The sequence below is a fragment of the Engystomops pustulosus genome, chromosome 7 (genome assembly GCF_040894005.1).
Source record: "Engystomops pustulosus chromosome 7, aEngPut4.maternal, whole genome shotgun sequence".
Classification (NCBI taxonomy): domain Eukaryota; kingdom Metazoa; phylum Chordata; class Amphibia; order Anura; family Leptodactylidae; genus Engystomops; species Engystomops pustulosus.
Genome location: NC_092417.1, coordinates 168,168,042 through 168,190,942, shown reverse-complemented (window position 1 = coordinate 168,190,942; position 22,901 = coordinate 168,168,042). Strand labels below are relative to the sequence as shown.

The window sequence follows — 22,901 nt, the reverse complement described above, 5'->3', positions numbered from 1 at the left end:
CAAGACGTCACTTCTCACCGGGCTCTTAAAGGAACACTCCAGGCCAAAGGATCCCTGTGTCATGCCCTGCACCTGGACAACATCTGTTTTCTAGAAGAAACCTTTAAGAGAGAGAGCAAACTAGCCCCTTACAGAGTTTATACCCAGCTTTCTACATGATTCCAACATGTTACCAGTTACAGTGTCAGTCTTCACCGCAGTCCCCGCATTGTGTCTATGAACCAGAATAAACAGAACAAGACTGCAAATGCCACCTTCAAAACTGGCAAGTGATTTTATGAGGTTTTATATGACCAGGCAGGACCAGACTTTGATTCCTGCAAACCAAAGAAATCCTAGTACAGAACCACCTGACTCCCAGTTATTATCCCAGTCACGATGTAAAAGTAGAAATCGTCTCAGTTTGTGTTTCTCTGAGATTCTCTTTCCATAGGAACTGAGATAACATTGTACGGGTGTGACAACTGGGTGCACCAGCAACGGAGAGAACAGGGGTCCCTCTAATGAATGGAGGGACTGAACTCCACCATAGATGGTGGCGCTGTGCCTGCTGCTTCATTCATTAGATGGAATTTCCAAGACTGAGGATTTATATTTCAATACCATCCAGGTGATACAAAGTAACAAACCAAGGAGAATAGTAACAAGCTGTAAAAGGTACTGGTGTCCCCTACATTGTAACCAAAGGAAATAAGGTGACAATCGTGGACGACTAAAGTGAGGAGAGAGGTCAAAGTTTTGATAAAGAGAGAGGGCACAGAGGAACCCTAAGGGCGCATACACATAGAGGAATATGCCGCACGGTGCTGTATGCCAAGAAAAGATAGGATATGTCCTATTTTCATGGGGTACGGAACAGTAAGGTGCAGGCACAAGTGCTGCTCCCTTAGGGCGCCGTGCGCCCATTGCCATCTATTGGGGAAGTATATTGGTCGTATATACGTCCCCCATACGGCAGTGTGAATATAGCCTAAGACAAAGTAAAGTAGGGAAAGCAAGATAGAGTGTGTAGAGATGTAGTTCCACAGAAATAGGGCAGAGCATAATGGTGACAGGGTAACATGATACTGGAGGGGGTGAAAGTAATAAAGTGACAACAAAGTGCAATACCATCAATAAAAACAGCAACACAACGTGACACAGCCCTACCAGCCAGCACTACAGCAACACAACATAGCACAGTGCCGAACCCACTAGAGCTTTATAAAGCAACACAAGACTCCACCAGCAACTAATGTAGTGATAGATTCAAGTACTGCCACCATCTAATACAAGGACACAATTACAGTGACAAATACAATACAATCTCATACAGTGGGGCTTGACGTTACCCCTGGCGGTGGAGAGGGATCTCATACAGTGGGGCTTGACGTTACCCCTGGCGGTGGAGAGGGGTCTCATACAGTGGGGTCTGACGTTACGCCTGGGGGTGGAGAGGGGTCTCATACAGTGAGGCTTGACGTTACCCCTGGCGGTGGAGAGGGATCTCATACAGTGGGGCTTGACGTTACCCCTGGCGGTGGAGAGGGATCTCATACAGTGGGGCTTGACGTTGCGCCTGGCGGTGGAGAGGGGTCTCATACAGTGGGGCTTGACGTTGCGCCTGGCGGTGGAGAGGGGTCTCATACAGTGGGGCTTGACGTTACGCCTGGCGGTGGAGAGGGGTCTCATACAGTGGGGCTTGACGTTACGCCTGGCGGTGGAGAGGGGTCTCATACAGTGGGGCTTGACGTTACGCCTGGTGGTGGAGACGGGTCTCATACAGTGGGGCTTGACGTTGCGCCTGGTGGTGGAGAGGGGTCTCATACAGTGGAGCCTGACGTTGCGCCTGAAGTGGGGTGCCTCATACAGTGGAGCCTGACGTTGCGGCTGAAGTGGGGTGTCTCATACAGTGGAGCCTGACGTTGCGGCTGAAGTGGGGTGTCTCATACAGTGGAGCCTGACGTTGCGGCTGAAGTGGGGTGTCTCATACAGTGGGGCCCGGCACCAATCTGGCAGGAACTAATATGAAGCCCACACACTGCACCAGGGCCGGGGACTTACACTGTGACCAGGCACAGCAGTAACAGTGGCACTGACTGCACTTATAACACAGTGTAACAACACTTCAGCAGTGGTAAGTCACACAGTGACAACATACACCGTGCAGCCTGATACATGGGCCCGGCACTGCAGCTCCACTCAGTAGCTAGATCCAGGCTAGAGGAGGTTAACATTCCGGCTTCCTGCAGCTAAGGGCCCCTAATCCCTGGAGCCTGCTGAGGGCCCCTGCTCCTGCACAGCTGAGAGGCCCGGAAGTGGCTGCCCGCCCCCCGGAAGCGCCCGCTCACCTCTCTGGGTACCAGGGGACTGTCCTCTCCGGGCACCATCTCCGTGCTGGACGCGGCCGGGACTGAGAAGCTTCAGGCGGGGATCATCATGAGGAGCCACAGCACGGATCTCACTGCCAGGAGTAGACGCAATCAATGGAGAAATGGCCGACAGAACTCTCGCGAGAGGACGTGCGCCGTCACTTCCGGTCCGCGGGCAAGACGATACGGTCACCATAACAACTATCATGTACGGTCTAGGGGCTACCATCTTGGTGCTCTCAGTGGGTACAATTCAAAATAAGCCATGAAAACATGTATAAATAAAGTTGATTTGTTGCTTTTTTTTTTACTTTATGTTTTTTTCTTTACTTCACAAACATTTTATGAGACATCTGAGCGGTCCCTATGGGCAAAGCAGATACAGTTTTAGGTGCCAGTTTCAAGATCAGTACAGGATAAGTAATGTCATGTATGTACACAGTGACTGAACCAGCAGCAGAATAGTGAGTGCAGTTCTGGAGTATAATACAGGATGTAACTCAGGATCAGTACAGGATAAGTAATGTCATGTATGTACACAGTGACTGCACCAGCAGCAGCATAGTGAGTGCAGCTCTGGAGTATAATACAGGATGTAACTCAGGATCAGTACAGGATAAGTAATGTCATGTATGTACACAGTGACTGCACCAGCAGCAGAATAGTGAGTGCAGCTCTGGGGTATAATACAGGATGTAACTCAGGATCAGTACAGGATAAGTAATGTCATGTATGTACACAGTGACTGCACCAGCAGAATAGTGAGTGCAGCTCTGGGGTATAATACAGGATGTAACTCAGGATCAGTACAGGATAAGTAATGTCATGTATGTACACAGTGACTGCACCAGCAGCAGAATAGTGAGTGCAGCTCTGGGGTATAATACAGGATGTAACTCAGGATCAGTACAGGATAAGTAGTGTCATGTATGTACACAGTGACTGAACCAGCAGCAGAATGTTAAGTGCAGCTCTGGGGTATAATGCAGGATGTAACTCAGGATCAGTACAGGATAAGTAATGTCATGTATGTACACAGTGACTGCACCAGCAGCAGAATAGTGAGTGCAGCTCTGGAGTATAATACAGGATGTAACTCAGGATCAGTACAGGATAAGTAATGTCATGTATGTACACAGTGACTGAACCAGCAGCAGAATGTTAAGTGCAGCTCTGGGGTATAATACAGGATGTATCTCAGGATCATTACAGGATAAGTAATGTCATGTATGTACACAGTGACTGCACCAGCAGCAGAATAGTGAGTGCAGCTCTGGGGTATAATACAGGATGTAACTCAGGATCAGTACAGGATAAGTAATGTCATGTATGTACACAGTGACTGCACCAGCAGCAGAATAGTGAGTGCAGCTCTGGGGTATAATACAGGATGTAACTCAGGATCAGTACAGGATAAGTAATGTCATGTATGTACACAGTGACTGCACCAGCAGCAGAATAGTGAGTGCAGCTCTGGGGTATAATACAGGATGTAACTCAGGATCAGTACAGGATAAGTAATGTCATGTATGTACACAGTGACTGCACCAGCAGCAGAATGTTAAGTGCAGCTCTGGGGTATAATACAGGATGTAACTCAGGATCAGTACAGGATAAGTAATGTCATGTATGTACACAGTGGGGCAGATTTATCAAGCTGTCTGAAAGTCAGAATATTTCTAGTTGCCCATGGCAACCAATCACAGCTCAGCTTTCATTTCATTAGTGCTCATGAATATTTTAAAGGGATGCTGTCATTGGTTGCCATGGGCAACTAGAAATATTCTGACTTTCAGACAGCTTGATAAATATGCCCCAGTGACTGCACCAGCAGCAGAATGTTAAGTGCAGCTCTGGGGTATAATACAGGATGTAACTCAGGATCATTACAGGATAAGTAATGTCATGTATGTACACAGTGACTGCACCAGCAGCAGAATAGTGAGTGCAGCTCTGGAGTATAATACAGGATGTAACTCAGGATCAGTACAGGATAAGTAATGTCATGTATGTGCACTGTGACTGCATCAGCAGCAGAATAGTGAGTGCAGCTCTGGGGTATAATACAGGATGTAACTCAGGATTAGTACAGGATAAGTAATGTCATGTATGTACACAGTGACTGCACCAGCAGAATAGTGAGTGCAGCTCTGGGGTATAATACAGGATGTAACTCAGGATCAGTACAGGATAAGTAATGTCATGTATGTACACAGTGACTGCACCAGCAGCAGAATAGTGAGTGCAGCTCTGGGGTATAATACAGGATATAACTCAGGATCAGTACAGGATAAGTAATGTCATGTATGTACACAGTGACTGCACCAGCAGCAGAATAGTGAGTGCAGCTCTGGGGTATAATACAGGATGTAACTCAGGATCAGTACAGGATAAGTAATGTCATGTTTGTACACAGTGACTGCACCAGCAGCAGAATGTTAAGTGCAGCTCTGGGGTATAATACAGGATGTAACTCAGGATCAGTACAGGATAAGTAATGTCATGTATGTACACAGTGACTGCACCAGCAGCAGAATAGTGAGTGCAGCTCTGGGGTATAATACAGGATGTAACTCAGGATCAGTACAGGATAAGTAATGTCATGTATGTACACAGTGACTGCACCAGCAGCAGAATAGTGAATGCAGCTCTGGGGTATAATACAGGATGTAACTCAGGATCATTACAGGATAAGTAATGTCATGTATGTACACAGTGACTGCACCAGCAGAATAGTGAGTGCAGCTCTGGGGTATAATACAGGATGTAACTCAGGATTAGTACAGGATAAGTAATGTCATGTATGTACACAGTGACTGCACCAGCAGCAGAATAGTGAGTGCAGCTCTGGGGTATAATACAGGATGTAACTAAGGAACAGTACAGGATAAGTAATGTCATGTATGTACACAGTGACTGCACCAGCAGCAGAATAGTGAGTGCAGCTCTGGGGTATAATACAGCATGTAACTCAGGATCAGTAGAGGATAAGTAATGTCATGTATGTACACAGTGACTGCACCAGCAGCAGAATAGTGAGTGCAGCTCTGGAGTATAATACAGGATGTAACTCAGGATCAGTACATGATAAGTAATGTCATGTATGTACACAGTGGGGGTCATTTACTAACGGCCCGATTCGCGTTTTCCCGACGTGTTACCCGAATATTTCCGATTTGCGCCGCTTGTACATGAATTGCCCCGGGTTTTTGGCGCACGCGATCGGATTGTGGCGCATCGGGGCCGGCATGCGCGCGACAGAAATCCGGGGGCGTGGCCGAACGAAAACCCGACGTATTCGGAAAAACCGCCGCATTTAAAAACCGAAATGTGTCGCTTGGGAAGCGCTCACCTTCACCTGCTATGGGATGGTGCATTCCGGGGCGTTAAGATTATTTTCGGCGCAGCAGCGCCACCTGGTGGACGGCGGAGGAACTACCTTCCTAAATCCCAGCCGGACCCGAATCCTGTGCAGAGAACGCGCCGCTGGATCGCGAATGGGCCGGGTAAGTAAATCTGCCCCAGTGACTGTATCAGCAGCAGAATAGTGAGTGCAGCTCTGGAGTATAATACAGGATGTAACTCAGGATCAGTACATGATAAGTAATGTCATGTATGTACACAGTGACTGTATCAGCAGCAGAATAGTGAGTGCAGCTCTGGAGTATAATACAGGATGTAACTCAGGATCAGTACAGGATAATTAATGTACACACTGACTGAACCAGCAGAAGAACAGTGAGTGCAACTCTGGAGGTGGATGAGGGGAGTGCTGATACAATGTAAATAGAGAGGATCAGGGGGTTCTAATTGTATAAGGACCCCCTCATCCCCGGCAGTCCATGTATATTGTATTAGGACATGCCTCATGTATATGAGGTGCAGGGGATGAGGGGTCCTGATTAGAGATGAGCGAACATACTCGTCCGAGCTTGATGCTCGGTCGAGCATTAGGGTACTCGAAACTGCTCGTTGCTCGGACGAATACTTCGCCCGCTCGAGAAAATGGCAGCTCCCGCCGTTTTGCTTTTTGGCGGCCAGAAACAGAGCCAATCACAAGCCAGGAGACTCTGCACTCCACCCAGCATGACGTGGTACCCTTACACGTCGATAGCAGTGGTTGGCTGGCCAGATCAGGTGACCCTGGGATAGACTAGCCGCTGCCCGCGCTGCTCGGATCATTCTGTGTCTGGATGCCGCTAGGGAGAGAGCTGCTGCTGGTCAGGGAAAGCGTTAGGGTGTTCTATTAGCTTACTGTTAGGCAGGAGTGATTCTCAAAGAACCCAACAGCCCTTCTTAGGGCTACAATAACGTTCTACTTTTTTTTTTTTTGTTTGCTTGTGGCTGGGCTTGCTGGCACTAGTAGTGCAGCTAGTACCATATTGTGAGGAATTTGCAGGGGGACTTGCTACCGTTGTGTTTAGCGCTTAGTGACACACATATCCACCTCAAACACCGAAGTGGGAAAATTTATTAGGGGTTTGAGTTCAATTAGGCACAGTCTGCCAGTTTCTTTTTATTTTACGTTTATTTTTTCATAACTCAGTGTCATCTCATCTGGCATAGTAGTGTGCTTTCATACTTGGCTAGAAAATAGCCATAGGAGAATCCAAACGGCTTACTTGCGCCTACAGTAGCGTTATATATATTTTATTTCTGGTTGATCTGCTGGTGGCTGTCCTTGCTGCAGTGCATATACTAGCCAATTGTGAGGAATTTGGAGTGAGACTTGCGACCACTGTGTTTAGCGCTTAGTGACGCACATATCCATCGCAAAGACCGAAGTGGGATAATTTATTAGGGGTTGGATTTCAATTAGGCACAGTCTGCCATTTCCTTTTTATTTTACGTTTATTTTTTCATAACTCAGCGTCATCTCATCTGGCATAGCAGTGTGCTTTCATACTTGGCTAGAAAATAGCCATAGCAATAGGATAGCATTGTTTGGTTTTAAAAACTAAAAAACACAAAAAAAAAAACTAAAAAACACAAAAAAAAAGTTAAAAAAAAAATTAAAGTTATATAACTTTCATTTTCAAAATGTTTAACCCGAGGGCTAGGGGTAGAGGACGAGGATGAGGGCGGGGACGTGGGTGTCCATCTACTGCAGGGGTCAGAGGCCGTGGTCCTGGGTGGGTGGGGTGAGACACCACCTGCTGATGAGGGAGCAGGGGAACGCCGCAGAGGTACGCTCCCTAGGTTCATCATGTCTCAAGTTACTGGGACTCGTGGTAGAGCACTGTTGAGGCCAGAACAGTGCGAACAGGTGATGTCGTGGATTGCCGACAATGCTTCGAGCAATTTGTCCACCAGTCAGTCTTCCACGCAGTCCACCCATGTCACCGAAATCGGCACTCCTCCAGCTCCTGCACCTCAGCCTCCTCCCCCCCAGTCTGCCCCCTCCCAGGAAAATTTGGCATTTGAACCGGCATACTCTGAGGAACTGTTTTCTGGACCCTTCCCACAGTCACAAACCACTTGTCCGGTTGCTGCTGAGCAATTTTCCGATGCCCAGGTTTTCCACCAGTCGCAGTCTGTGGGTGATGATGACCTTCTTGACGTAGTGGAAGAAGTGTGTAAAGAGGTGTCGGACGATGAGGAGACACGGTTGTCAGACAGTGGTGAAGTTGTTGTCAGGGCAGGAAGTCCGAGGGGGGAGCAGACTGAGGGATCGGAGGATGATGAGGTGACAGACCCAAGCTGGGTTGAGAGGCCGGGTGAACACAGTGCTTCTGAGACGGAGGAGAGTCCTATAGCAGAACAGGTTGGAAGAGGCAGTGGTGGGGCCAGACGGAGAGGCAGGGCCAGAGCAGGTGCATCAGCGCCAAATGTGTCACGTAGTGAAGCTCCCGTGGCGAGGGCTCCCGCGGCGAGGGCTAGATTTTCAGAAGTCTGGAGGTTCTTTAAGGAAACACCGGATGACCGACGGACTGTGGTGTGCAACCTTTGCCAAACCAGGATCAGCAGGGGTTCCACCACTACTAGCTTAACTACCACCAGTATGCGCAGGCATATGAATGCTAAACACCCGAATCAGTGGCACCAAGCCCGTTCACCTCCGGCCGTGCACACCACTGCTCCTTCCCCTGTGTCAGCTGATAGTCAGCCCCCTGCCCAGGACCCTGGCACAAAAACCCCATCGTTGCCTCCACGATCCTCCACAGCATCCACCAGCGTTCAGCTCTCCATACCCCAGACGCTGGAGCGGAAAAGAAAATATAGTGCAACCCACCCGCATGCCCAAGCCTTTAATGTCCACATCTCCAGATTGCTTAGCCTGGAGATGCTGCCCTATAGGCTAGTAGAGACCGAGGCCTTTCGCAACCTCATGGCGGCGGCCGCCCCTCGGTATTCGGTCCCCAGCCGCCACTACTTTTCCCGATGTGCCGTCCCAGCCCTGCACCAGCACGTGTCAGACAATATCATCCGTGCCCTGACCAACGCCGTTTCTGACAAGGTCCAGGTCTCAAAGGCCTACTATGCCTCCTCCTCCTCCCACCCCTCCTCCACCTCCTCCTCCGAACTACCATCCGTGGGCATGGCGCCATCAGTCGCTAGCTCTAGGCACAGCAGCAGTGCCGTCGCTAAGCGACAGCAGGCGGTGCTCAAACTGCTGAGCCTAGGCGATAAAAGGCACACCGCCCAAGAACTATTACAGGGCATCACGGCGCAGACTGATCTGAGGCTGGCACCGCTGAACTTGAAGCCAGGCATGGTTGTGTGTGACAACGGCCGTAACCTGGTGGCGGCTCTGCAACTCGGCAGACTGACACATGTGCCATGCCTGGCCCATGTGTTAAATCTGATAGTTCAGCGTTTCCTCAAGACATACCCCAATCTGTCAGATTTGCTCACGAAGGTGTGCCGCATCTGTGTGCATTTCAGGAAGTCCAGCACAGATGCTGCCACTCTCAGGGCAGCGCAGCGCCGCCTCCAACTGCCCGCTCACCGACTGTTGTGCGACGTGCTCACGAGGTGGAATTCAACATTAACCATGTTATCCAGAGTTTACCAGCAGCGCAGAGCGATTGTAGACTGCCAGATGTCAACTTCCACCAGAACTGGTAGTCAGGTCAGTCAGCTTCCTCAAGTCTACAATGAGGAGTGGACGTGGATGTCTGATATCTGTCAGGTGCTGAGTAACTTTGAGGAGTCAACACAGATGGTCAGTGGCGATGCCGCCATCATCAGCCTCACCATCCCGCTGCTTGGCCTGTTGAAAAACTCTCTGATCAGCATGAAGTCGGAAGCTTTGCGCTCGTCACAAGAGACGGGGGAAGAAGATTCCCTTGTTGATAGCCAAAGCACCCTCAGGTCTGTTTCTCAGCGCATATCGGAGGAGGTGGAGGAGGATGAGGAGGAAGAGGAGGAGAATGTTGGCGAGACACAAGAGGGGAGCATTGCTCAGACCTTCACTGTTCAGCGTGTATGGGCAGAAGAAGAGGAGTTGGAGGAATTGGAGGAGGAGGAAATGGACAGTCAGGCCAGTGAGGGGAGTGAATTCTTACGCGTTGGTACTCTGGCGCATATGGCAGATTTCATGCTAGGCTGCCTATCCCGTGACCCTCGCGTTCAAAGAATTTATTCCAGCACCGATTACTGGGTATTCACTCTCCTGGACCCACGGTACAAGCAAAATCTTTCCACTCTCATCCCTGGAGAGGAAAGGAGTGTGAGAATGCATGAATACCAGCAGGCCCTGGTGCACAAGCTGAAACAGTATTTCCCTTCTGACAGCGCTAGCGGCAGAGTGCGTAGTTCTGCGGGACAAGTAGCGAGGGAGAGTAGGCAAGCAGGCAGCTTGTCCAGCACTGGCAAGGGTACGCTTTACAAGGCTTTTGCCAGCTTTATGTCACCCCAGCAAGACACTGTCACCTGTCCCCAGTCTCGGCAGAGTAGGGCTGATCTTTACAGAAAGATGGTGAGGGAGTACGTAGCTGACCATACCATCGTCCTAAATGATCACACAGCTCCCTACAACTACTGGGTTTCAAAGCTGGACATGTGGCACGAACTGGCGCTGTACGCCTTGGAGGTTCTTGCCTGCCCTGCCGCTAGCGTCTTGTCCAAGCGTACACGCCTGTCGACTGACAGCGCTGACAGGCTGACGCTTAAGATGAATAAAGGCTGGATTTCTCATAATTTCCAATCTCCACCAGGTGAAGGAAGCTCAACCTGAATAATTTATGCACTCCTCCTCCTCATTTTCCTCCTTCTCCTCCTCTTTGTACACTAAAGCAGAGGAAACTGGCTATTTTTTGACAGGGCCCACTGGCTCTAGCTATAGTACTTTATGCATTTAATTTTTCTGGAGGGCCACCTACCCGGTCCTCTGTTTTAAACAATTTTTGGGAGTGCCACATACAGGCACTCAATCTATTCCATTTTTCTGGAGGGCCACCTACCTGCTCCTCTGGTTTGAAAACTTTTTGGGACTGCCACATACAGGCACTCAATCTATTTCATTTTTCTGGAGGGCCACCTACCTGCTCCTCTGGTTTGAAAACTTTTTTGGACTGCCACATACAGGCACTCAATCTATTTCATTTTTCTGGAGGGCCACCTACCTGCTCCTCTGGTTTGAAAACTTTTTTGGACTGCCACATACAGGCACTCAATCTATTCCATTTTTCTGGAGGGCCACCTACCTGCTCCTCTGGTTTGAAAACTTTTTTGGACTGCCACATACAGGCACTATCCAAATTAAATTGTCTCCATAGCAGCCTCCACACGTTGTCTCCATTGCTACCTCCAAAAGTCGTCCATATAGCTGCCTCCATACATCGTCCCCTTATCAAACGAGGTGTGTCAGGCACAAATTTGGGTTGTTTTCATGGATTCCACATCAAAGTTGTTAACTTTGTCGCCACCCTGCTGTGTTATCCACAAAATATACTGGCAAACTTTTACCATTTAGGGATATTATTTCAGCGCTTCTTGCGCATCTGTTTACATTCCCCTCATCCGCCATATCCCAAACTTATAAGAACGCTACTACACTTAACTTGGTGCAGGCTGGGACCGAGTCTGACCCTGGGGCTGGTCATATACTGCCGACGCCGAGGATTGCGGGGCCTACCTCGGTCCAGGTCTCAAAGGCCTACTATACCTCCTCCTCCTCCCACCCCTCCTCCACCTCCTCCTCCTCCGAATTACCATCCGTGGCCATGGCGCCATCAGTCGGTAGCTCTAGGCACAGCAGCAGTGCCGTCGCTAAGCAACAGCAGGCGGTGCTCAAACTGCTGAGCCTAGGCGATAAAAGGCACACCGCCCAAGAGCTATTACAGGGCATTCCACATCAAACTTGTTAACTTTGTCGCCACCCTGCTGTGTAATCCACAAAATATACTGGCAAACTTTTATCATTTACCGATATTATTTCAGCGCTTCTTGCGCATCTGTTTACATTCCCCTCACCCGCCATATCCCAAACTTATAAGAACGCTACTACACTTGATCTTATACAAAAGGTTCTTAGAAGTGCTGTTTGGGGAGTAGCCTAGAGACAGGGGCTTGGATTGGCGAAAGCTCGCCTGGCAGCGGAGCGCCAGCTCCATGCCAAGATCCAACTAACATAGTTTTAACTGCAGCACCTTTAATCTACTACTAGTTCACTGCCTCCATACATGGTCCCCTTATCAAACGAGCTGTGTCAGGCAGAATTTTGGGTTGTTTTCATGGCTTCCATGTTAACTTTGTCGCCACCCTGCTGTGTAATCCACAAAATATACTGGCAAACTTTTATCATGTACCGATATTATTTGAGCGCTTCTTGCTCACCTCCTTTGGTTCCTCTCTGCCACCCATTGGTTTGAAGCCTGAGTCCATTTAGGGTATGTCGCCATGACACTCTCTAGCCTGCTGCCGCTGCCTCTGCATGCCGTCCCCTATAGTGTCAGGGTCAATTATTGGATGTTTTAGATGCTATCTAGCTTCATTCTGTCACTCTGTCATGGCCATGCTGTTGCCCATAGTTTTGGCATAATGGTGCGATTAGGCAGCCTCAGAGGCATCCATGCATGCTGCCCCTGCTGTTTCCTGTCCATTTCCGTGGTGTTTCCATCCTTTTCTGAGGTTCCCAGGTGTTTGGCCAAGCTTCCCTGTGCAGAGCCTTGGTCCCCTTGAAAAATGCTCGAGTCTCCCATTGACTTCAATGGGGCTCGTTATTCGAGACGAGCACTCGAGCATCGGGAAAAGTTTGTCTCGAATAACGAGTACCCGAGCATTTTAGTGCTCGCTCATCTCTAGTCCTGATACAATGTACATGAGGTGCAGGGGATGAGGGGGTCCTGATACAATGTACATGAGGTGCAGGGGATGAGGGGGTCCTTATACCCTGTACATGAGGTGCAGGGGATGAGGGGTCCTGATACAATGTACATGAGGTGCAGGGGATGAGGGGTCCTGATACAATGTACATGAGGTGCAGGGGATGAAGGGTCCTGATACAATGTACATGAGGTGCAGGGGATGAAGGGTCCTGATACAATGTACATGAGGTGCAGGGGATGAGGGAGTCCTGATACAATGTACATGAGGTGCAGGGGATGAGGGGTCCTGATACAATGTACATGAGGTGCAGGGGATGATGGGTCCTGATACAATGTACATGAGGTGCAGGGGATGAGGGGGTCCTGATACAATGTACAGGAGGTGCAGGGGATGAGGGGGTCCTGATACAATGTACATGAGGTGCAGGGGATGAGGGGGTCCTGATACAATGTACATGAGGTGCAGGGGATGAGGGAGTCCTGATACAATGTACATGAGGTGCAGGTGATGAGGGGGTCCTGATACAATGTACATGAGGTGCAGGGGATGAGGGGGTCCTGATACAATGTACATGAGGTGCAGGTGATGAGGGGGTCCTGATACAATGTACATGAGGTGCAGGGGATGAGGGGTCCTGATACAATGTACATGAGGTGCAGGGGATGAGGGGTCCTGATACAATGTACATGAGGTGCAGGGGATGAGGGGTCCTGATACAATGTACATGAGGTGCAGGGGATGAGGGGTCCTGATACAATGTACATGAGGTGCAGGGGATGAGGGGGTCCTGATACAATGTACATGAGGTGCAGGTGATGAGGGGGTCCTGATACAATGTACATGAGGTGCAGGGGATGAAGGGTCCTGATACAATGTACATGAGGTGCAGGGGATGAGGGGTCCTGATACAATGTACATGAGGTGCAGGGGATGAGGGGTCCTGATACAATGTACATGAGGTGCAGGGGATGAGGGGTCCTGATACAATGTACATGAGGTGCAGGGGATGAGGGGTCCTGATACAATGTACATGAGGTGCAGGGGATGAGGGGGTCCTGATACAATGTACATGAGGTGCAGGTGATGAGGGGGTCCTGATACAATGTACATGAGGTGCAGGGGATGAAGGGTCCTGATACAATGTACATGAGGTGCAGGGGATGAGGGGTCCTGATACAATGTACATGAGGTGCAGGGGATGAGGGGTCCTGATACAATGTACATGAGGTGCAGGGGATGAAGGGTCCTGATACAATGTACATGAGGTGCAGGGGATGAGGGGGTCCTTATACAATGTACATGAGGTGCAGGGGATGAGGGAGTCCTGATACAATGTACATGAGGTGCAGGGGATGAGGGGTCCTGATACAATGTACATGAGGTGCAGGGGATGAGGGGGTCCTGATACAATGTACATGAGGTGCAGGGGATGAAGGGTCCTGATACAATGTACATGAGGTGCAGGGGATGAGGGGGTCCTGATACAATGTACATGAGGTGCAGGGGATGAGGGGGTCCTGATACAATGTACATGAGGTGCAGGGGATGAGGGGGTCCTGATACAATGTACATGAGGTGCAGGGGATGAAGGGTCCTGATACAATGTACATGAGGTGCAGGGGATGAAGGGTCCTGATACAATGTACATGAGGTGCAGGGGATGAGGGGTCCTGATACAATGTACATGAGGTGCAGGGGATGAAGGGTCCTGATACAATGTACATGAGGTGCAGGGGATGAGGGGTCCTGATACAATGTACATGAGGTGCAGGGGATGAAGGGTCCTGATACAATGTACATGAGGTGCAGGTGATGAGGGGGTCCTGATACAATGTACATGAGGTGCAGGGGATGAGGGGGTCCTGATACAATGTATATGAGGTGCAGGGGATGATGGGGTCCTTATACCCTGTATATAAGGTGCAGGGGATGAGGGGTCCTTATACCCTGTATATAAGGTGCAGGGGATGGGGGGCCCTGATACAATGTACATGAAGTGCAGGTCCTGATACAATGTACATGAGGTGCAGGGGATGAGGGGGTCCTTATACAATGTACATGAGGTGCAGGTGATGAGGGGGTCCTGATACAATGTACATGAGGTGCAGGGGATGAGGGGTCCTGATACAATGTACATGAGGTGCAGGTGATGAGGGGGTCCTGATACAATGTACATGAGGTGCAGGGGATGAGGGGTCCTGATACAATGTACATGAGGTGCAGGGGATGAGGGGTCCTGATACAATGTACATGAGGTGCAGGTGATGAGGGGGTCCTGATACAATGTACATGAGGTGCAGGGGATGAGGGGTCCTGATACAATGTACATGAGGTGCAGGGGATGAAGGGTCCTGATACAATGTACATGAGGTGCAGGGGATGAGGGAGTCCTGATACAATGTACATGAGGTGCAGGAGATGAGGGGTCCTGATACAATGTACATGAGGTGCAGGGGATGAGGGGTCCTGATACAATGTACATGAGGTGCAGGGGATGAGGGGTCCTGATACAATGTACATGAGGTGCAGGGGATGAGGGAGTCCTGATACAATGTACATGAGGTGCAGGGGATGAAGGGTCCTGATACAATGTACATGAGGTGCAGGGGATGAGGGGGTCCTGATACAATGTACATGAGGTGCAGGTGATGAGGGGGTCCTGATACAATGTACATGAGGTGCAGGGGATGAGGGGTCCTGATACAATGTACATGAGGTGCAGGGGATGAGGGGGTCCTTATTCCCTGTACATGAGGTGCAGGGGATGAGGGGGGTCCTTATACTCTGTACTTGAGGTGCAGGGGATGATGGGTCCTGATACAATGTACATGAGGTGCAGGGGATGAGGGGTCCTGATACAATGTACATGAGGTGCAGGGGATGAGGGGGTCCTGATACAATGTACATGAGGTGCAGGGGATGAGGGGGTCCTGATACAATGTACATGAGGTGCAGGGGGTGGGGGTCCTTATTCCCTGTACATGAGGTGCAGGGGGTGGGGGGTCCTTATAGTCTGTACATGAGGTGCAGGGGGTGGGGGGTCCTTATTCCCTGTACATGAGGTGCAGGGGGTGGGGGGTCCTTATTCCCTGTACATGAGGTGCAGGGGATGAGGGGTGTCCTTATACTCTGTACATGAGGTGCAGGGGGTGGGGGTCCTTATAGTCTGTACATGAGGTGCAGGGGGTGGGGGGTCCTTATACTCTGTACATGAGGTGCAGGGCGCAGACATTGTATAGTAAATAGTGTGACCTGGTGGTGACCTGTCTCCAGTGATGTGACCGCGCAGCCCACGTGCACCCTGTAGCGCATGCAGCAGGTAGGTGACATCCATGTGCTCACACTGGGGTGCAGTCTGCACTGATATGGGGTGTTATTAGCGCCTCTTTCCTGGTCTCCTTACCTGTATTTCTCCCCGTTATTCCTTGCACTGCTCCCCGCGGCCAGCAGGTGTCCTCAGCGGAGCCCGGGCGGAGGAGTCGGGACCGCGGGGGATTGCGCGCCAGAAGCTGCAGGTGATAATGTAGGGTGCACTGTATAGGGAATATGTGGGGTGCAGGGCTGAGGTGTATAATGTGGGTGCAGGGCTGAGGTATAATGTGGGTGCAGGGCTGAGGTGTATAATGTGGGGTGCACTGTATAGGGAATATGTGGGGTGCAGGGCTGAGGTGTATAATGTGGGTGCAGGACTGAGGTGTATAATGTGCAGGACTGAGGTGTATAATGTGGGGTGCACTGTATAGGGAATATGTGGGGTGCAGGGCTGAGGTGTATAATGTGGGTGCAGGACTGAGGTGTATAATGTGCAGGACTGAGGTGTATAATGTGGGGTGCAATGTACAGGGAGAATGTGGGGTGCAGGGCTGAGGTATAATGTGGGTGCAGGGCAGAGGTGTATAATGTGGGGTGCATAGTATAGGGAGAATGTTGGGTGGAGGACTGAGGGGCATAATATGGGGTGCACTGTATAGGAGAATGCGGGGTGCAAGACTGAGGGGGAGAATATGTTGTGCACTATTTAGGGAGAATGTAGGGTGCAGGACTGAGGGGCATATTGTGGGGTGCACTGTAATGGGAGAATATGGGGTGCAGGACTGAGGGCTATAATGCAGGGAGCAGTACAGAGGGGAAGAACGCAGTGTGCATTGCATATCGAGAATATGGGGTGTAATGGATATGGAGAAGGTGGGGTGCAGGACTGAGGGCTATAATGCAGGGAGCAGTACAGAGGGGAAGAACGCAGTGTGCATTGCATATCGAGAATATGGGGTGTAATGTATATGGAGAAGGTGGGGTACAGGTTTGAGGAGGAGAATGTGGGGTGCATGACAGAGGGGAAGAACGGAGGGGTGCATTGCATATGGAGAATGTGGGGCGCAGGACTGAGGGGGAGAATGCAGGGTGCATTATATAGGGAAGATGCCGGATACAATACTGAGGGGGAGAATGTTGGATGTTTCCGGGGCATAGAGATATTGTTGGGTGCAGTGGTAAGGGGTTTATAATGTGGGTGAATAATGTATAGTGGTCTATACAGGGAGCATGTGGGTTGCAGAGCATATATTATTATGTGGGGTGCAGTACAGGGGGGCTATAGTGTGAGATGTATTATACAGAGAGAATGGGGGCTGCAGCATTTATGCAGACAGTGTAGTGCAGAGCATAGATTATAATGTGGGGTGCATTACAATGCAGATTTTTCATTCAGCACAGGGGCTATAATGTGGGGTAAATGATATGGAGTGAGATGCAGTACAGGGAAGTATGTGATGTGTACTATTTGGAGACAATGGGGGTCATTTACTAAGGGCCCGAATCGTTCTTTTTCGTCGGGTTTCCCAAAAATTACCGGTTTGCGCCGAATTGCCCCGGGTTTTGGCGCACGCGATCGGATTGTGGTGCAACAGAGGGGGGCGTGGCTGTCGGAAAACCCAAGATAGGATGATGAACTCCGGCGGACTTCAGCGCAGCAGCGACACCTGGTGGACATCGGGTGTACTACCTTAGTAAATCGCCGGAAGACCCAAATCCTTGACTGAAAACGCGCCACTGGATCGCAACAGGACCAGGTAGGTAAATGTTCCCCAATGGGGCTCATTTACTAAGGGTCAGAGCGCCGCACTTTCGTTGGATCTCCCAAATATTTCCGTTTTGCGCCGAATTGGCCAGGATTTTGGCACACGCAATCGGATTCCGGCGCCGGCTTGCATGCAACAGAAATCGGGGGGCGGGCCATTTAACAACCCGACAGATTCGGACAAACCGTGGAATTTAAAAAAGGATTAGTGTCACAAGATCAAGCACTCACATGCACCGGGAAGAAGCAGGTGAACTCCGTCGGACCTCGGCGCTGCAGCGACACATGCAGGAATTCGGACGCATGATGTTAGTGAATAGTGCCGTTACCATCTATCAAAGAGTGTAATACATACCAGTGTAGTAACGTGGGGGGTATAGTGCACACTACATGTTTTGACAGTGGAGAACATATACTGTGCCATAATACTAGGTGCTTGGTATTGGTGGTATTTAGGATGCATGATGTTTTGGTGCCATGCAAAGAAGGCGGGTGCAGTACATGCAGTCTAATGTAGGGGGCAGTGCATACAGTATATACATATATACATAATAGAAGTATAATAAGGAGGCTCGGTGCATGCAGTGTGATGCGGGGGTGCAGTGTACAATGTAATAATATACAGGTACTTTGAATACATTGTAGTTTGGGGGTGAAGGACATATGCTGTGATGTGGGTGCGCTGTAATAATTTAGCTGTACAGTAATAAAAGTGTAGGGTTGGGGTGCAGTGCATCCATACACCATACAAATATTGGTTTTCCTTTATGTTCCAGAGAGAAAAATCTCAACAGAAAAAAATAGCAGACATCATGAGCCAGGCGTCATTACAGGAACCTCCAGCTTTACGCCAGGTAGTCACCTCATCCATGCCTCCAGTACTGTCCATGTAGGCATTTATAATCTGATAATATCTATGACAAAGCTGAACAGATCCCATGATGCAGGTGTGAACTGAGCTGAAAGCCGACCATAATCTGAATGCAATCCTGCATAGGGCGACAACCTCCAAATCCCTGGGCAATTCAGCACAAATCGGAAAAATTCTGGAAACCAGGCGGAAAACCGTGATTCGGACCCTTCGTAAATGTGCCCCATTGTGTTTACAAAATGGGTGCGTTCACACAACGTATGAACACAACCTGAAAGGGGCATAGTCTTTGGGAGAGTTATCAGTCAATTCCAAACTAAGGGTGAAGACACACATGGCGTTTTTGGGCCGTTTTTACTAAGTGCGTTTTCAGATCGTTAAAAAACGCATGCTGTACCATGCGTTTTTGTCCATTTTTCATTGCGCAATTTCGGAAAAACGGACAAAAACGCATGCGTTTTTAACGATCTGAAAACGCACTTAGTAAAAACGGCCCAAAAACGCCATGTGCGTCTTCACCCTAAAGCCTCCAGTCTGTCTGGAGCCTCCAGTCTGTCTCCTGCTGCTACTACCCACTTCTTGGGGCAGCTGCTCTCAACGGGTCCTTGATTTTAACACTGATTTTTCCAAATTCTCCAAGCCAAAAGTTATTGTTTGAATTTACCCTCATATATACAATTTCTTCTACTTTCTTACTTGGAAGAGTTTAGTGGTTACATGACTTTGTGTGTTACATAGGAAACATGTGTCAAAAGGGGATATTGTTACAATGTAGAAACTATGTATTAAATTCAGGGAACCTGATGAACCTCGGCGTGAAGTTTTACTACTGCAAACTTAAAGAAGTTGTCCATTAAAAAGATTGATGATTACGATTACACCCATCGTGTAGAGAGCAGACACAAAAAGCAAGGGGTTTTGCAAGATTGTCCCCTGGGATAGGCCATCAATATCCAGTTGGGAAATGTGCACAAGTTCGCGTGTCACTTGCACATTTCTGGCCTTGTGTTGTTAATCTGAGCAATCTAATCTCACAAGATTTTAACTCATTATACTATTAACCACTCCCCAAGTAAGGTAGGAATTCCCCCTTTTATTTGAAAAATCATAAAATCTTCTCTAAAGTCACGTAACAATGAGCTGAGAAGAGTCACTTTTTGTTGTTTGAGGAACATCACTTCATTTGCTTCTATCTTTAGTTCTATAGTACCTAGATATATGTTGTCATATTAAAGATAAAAATCTCATCTTTCAGATTGCATCTGGCTTGTGGTTCTGTGATCTACAGAACTGGAAACACAGACAAAGGCGAGAATTGACATTTTATCTGCAGCTGAAATTCACTACTATGGCCCACATTTATCAAAAAATGTACTACATTTTTTTGTGCACCTTTAACATAGAGCGTGCAACACAATTCTGTCGGACACTTCATCATCAATGTGGCGCATGGTCCGACTGTGCACCAGAGCTCCCCTTTCAGTGCAGAATTTTGTGTCGTGACGGGTATAGTGTCCAGACACTTTATACATATATGTGCAAGCAGCTAGCACTAAAAACTTTCCATACCTCCTGTTTTGTAGGTCGCAGATGAGATTCTTATCTTTAATATGATACCAGCAGCATGTTTAGATGCTTTAAAACTGAATATAGGGGTGTTTGAAGTGAAGCTCCACCTACAGCCTAAAATCTTGACTCACCTTAGTCAAATTATGCTCACTGCTCACTGTCACATGACTTTCGAGGAGATTTTTTTTTAGGTAAATGGGTGAGATTTCACATGAAGGGAGAATTCAAGAAAGGACCTTTCATACCCTAAATAAGGGGTGACAGAGTCCCTTTAACACCGAACACTGTAGAAAGGAGATAACTATAATTTGTAGGAAACCTATTTCGGGGAATATATCTTCTGTACTTTTGATCAAAATGTATGAGACTTGTGTTTCTGAGCAATTTTCCACCCCACTAAAATGTCATTTTTGTGTCTATATTTTTCACTTTTCCAAGCTGGACAAAACAATAAGAGAGGAAATTGAGCAATTTACAAGTTCTTCAGAAAATTCTTTGGGAAGTAAGAAAAATAAGGTACAGAAGAAGGAAACGAAACATCCTAAAATGTGCGACACATTGCAACTTGAAGATGTAAACCGTTCCCGGTGTTACATGGAGGAACAAGACTCTTCAAAGAAGAAGAAGCTGGAGAGGAATAGAGCTTCCAAAGAATCCAATGAGAACCACCCACCGCAGGAAGTTACCCATCCTGAAGATATTCCTCCTCTAGGGTCACCAGTGATGCTGAAGAAAAGCAAGAAGAAAAAGCAGCAGCTTCCTCCAGATGTCCAGTTATCTGCCAATTCTACATCAAAGATTGAGCCCCTTAGACCAACTCCTGAGAACATCGGAAGTTGGAAAACTCGGAAGAGTAGAATCCTGGAGACCACTACTGACCAGAAAGATGAGAAGACCTCTAAGAACGATGATGGGATTCCCCAGCGTATTAAAAAACATCCATTGTCCTTACATCAGCAGAACAAGGTCACGTTTCTGTGCAGCACCCCATTGTCTTCTCCGGCCGCCTCTTTAAAGACCAAGAAGAAAACCAAACTCAATGGTCCAGGCAAAAACGACGAATTTAATGGCTTCTCCGATCACAGTCAAGACCTCTTCATCACTCAGAGAAAGTTTGTGTCGTCCCATGTTAGTAGCGGAGACTCGCCACCTCTTGGCCAAGAGCAATTCCTATCTCAGCTCTCTTGTCGTGACCGTTACAGTTCGGGAAGCAACCATCAAGTGGTCTTAAAGGAAACGTCCACTCAAACCGACCACGATTTGTCCTTCTTGTCCTTGATGAGCCTTGTCAAGAAAGTCAAAGTCTTGGTGCCGTGTTCAGAGAAGCCCCTGGATCTCTCACTTCCATCTCGAATCAGAGCCAAGAGGAAAGTCCGGAATTACAGTAATGAAGTCATCGTAATACCGTCTCAGTCGCCCCCTATGGGCCAGGAGGCTTCCAGTAAAAGCAGTCTGAAATTCAACTTCAGTCCCATACCAAAGTTTGATGAAACAAAGTTCATCCAGACTGTATTAAACAGCTCCTATTTCTTTAAGGGTAAAGGGGAACCAGGTGAAGCCACTCCTATCACTCCGTTAATTAAAGGGAGTGAAAGAGCCAAGAAAAGGCCAAAAAAATGTGGGGTTACACCCAAAAAGAGACTGAAGCAGCATCATTAAGGTCTTATTGTCGTTCCGCTATGTATTTCTATTACTATTGTTTTCTGTGTTTTATATCAGTTGGCCACAAATTTACAGACTGTATTCAGCAACAGCAAGTTCCCTCCCTAACACGTTTCATTGTTTATTCAGTTTATAATATGAGAATTTTTATGGATTGAAATGCATGATTCTTACTGTTTTATACGTTTTAAGATTGTACGTATTCATTTATATTTTTACTAAATAAAAACTGATTAACTCTAAAGGTCGTCATTATATAGACGCAATATTATAAATATAGCTCACAATTCACCAGTTTTCATTTTCTTTGTCTTGAAGCACTGAAATCTTTATACTGTTGAAGATCTGTCATTAGACTATGTGCAAAAATATAACAACTATAATACTGCCCCCTATGTACAAGAATATAACTACTATAATACTGCCCCCTATGTACAAGAATATAACTACTATAATACTGCTCCCTATGTACAAGAATATAACTACTATAATACTGCCCCCTATGTACAAGTATATAACTACTATAATACTGCCCCCTATGTACAAGAATATAACTAATATAATACTGCCCCCTATGTACAAGAATATAACTACTATAATACTGCCCCCTATGTACAAGAATATAACTACTATAATACTGCCCCCTATGTACAAGAATATAACTACTATAATACTGCCCCCTATGTACAAGAATATAACTACTATAATACTGCCCCTATGTACAAGAATATAACTACTATAATACTGCCCCCTATGTACAAGAATATAACTACTATAATACTGCCCCCTATGTACAAGAATAGAACTACTATAATACTGCCCCCTATGTACAGGAATATAACTACTATAATACTGCCCCCTATGTACAAGAATATAACTACTATAATACTGCCCCCTATGTACAGGAATATAACTACTATAATAATGCCCCCTATGTACAAAAATATAACTACTATAATACTGCCCCCAATGTACAAGAATAGAACTACTTAACCACTGTAATAATGCATACTACATAAGCAGGAGAATTTTTTTGTATGAATTTCTTAGATGATTTATAATAAAACAATTTAAATACAAATCATTTTCCATAATGAGA

At 47.8% G+C, this 22,901-nt stretch overlaps 2 protein-coding genes across 3 annotated transcripts in view; one reads left to right on the top strand and one right to left on the bottom strand.

Annotated features, from left to right (window-relative positions):
• Positions 1 to 2,512, bottom strand: part of USP47 (ubiquitin specific peptidase 47) — a 31,816-nt gene extending 29,304 nt beyond the window's left edge. For both annotated transcript variants that reach the window (XM_072118859.1, XM_072118860.1), the window contains exon 1: positions 2,331 to 2,512. In XM_072118859.1, the coding sequence (XP_071974960.1) occupies positions 2,331 to 2,369 (39 nt within the window). In that variant the 5' untranslated portion in view covers positions 2,370 to 2,512. The remainder of the gene's footprint in view (positions 1 to 2,330) is intronic.
• A 13,564-nt stretch (positions 2,513 to 16,076) lies between these two features.
• Positions 16,077 to 21,988, top strand: LOC140069061 (uncharacterized). The gene is made up of 3 exons (XM_072114392.1): positions 16,077 to 16,138; positions 18,477 to 18,554; positions 20,579 to 21,988. Exons 2-3 carry the CDS (start codon positions 18,513 to 18,515, stop codon positions 21,797 to 21,799), a joined length of 1,263 nt encoding a protein of 420 aa, XP_071970493.1. The 5' UTR covers positions 16,077 to 16,138; positions 18,477 to 18,512; the 3' UTR covers positions 21,800 to 21,988.
• The last annotated feature ends 913 nt before the right edge of the window (positions 21,989 to 22,901 follow it).

Bases quoted from the DNA above. Each gene is read 5' to 3' on its own strand.
- LOC140069061 (XM_072114392.1), top strand. From the start codon at position 18,513: ATGAGCCAGGCGTCATTACAGGAACCTCCAGCTTTACGCCAG. The intron at 18,555-20,578 runs GTAGTCACCTCA...CACTTTTCCAAG, and splicing joins AACCTCCAGCTTTACGCCAG to CTGGACAAAACAATAAGAGA.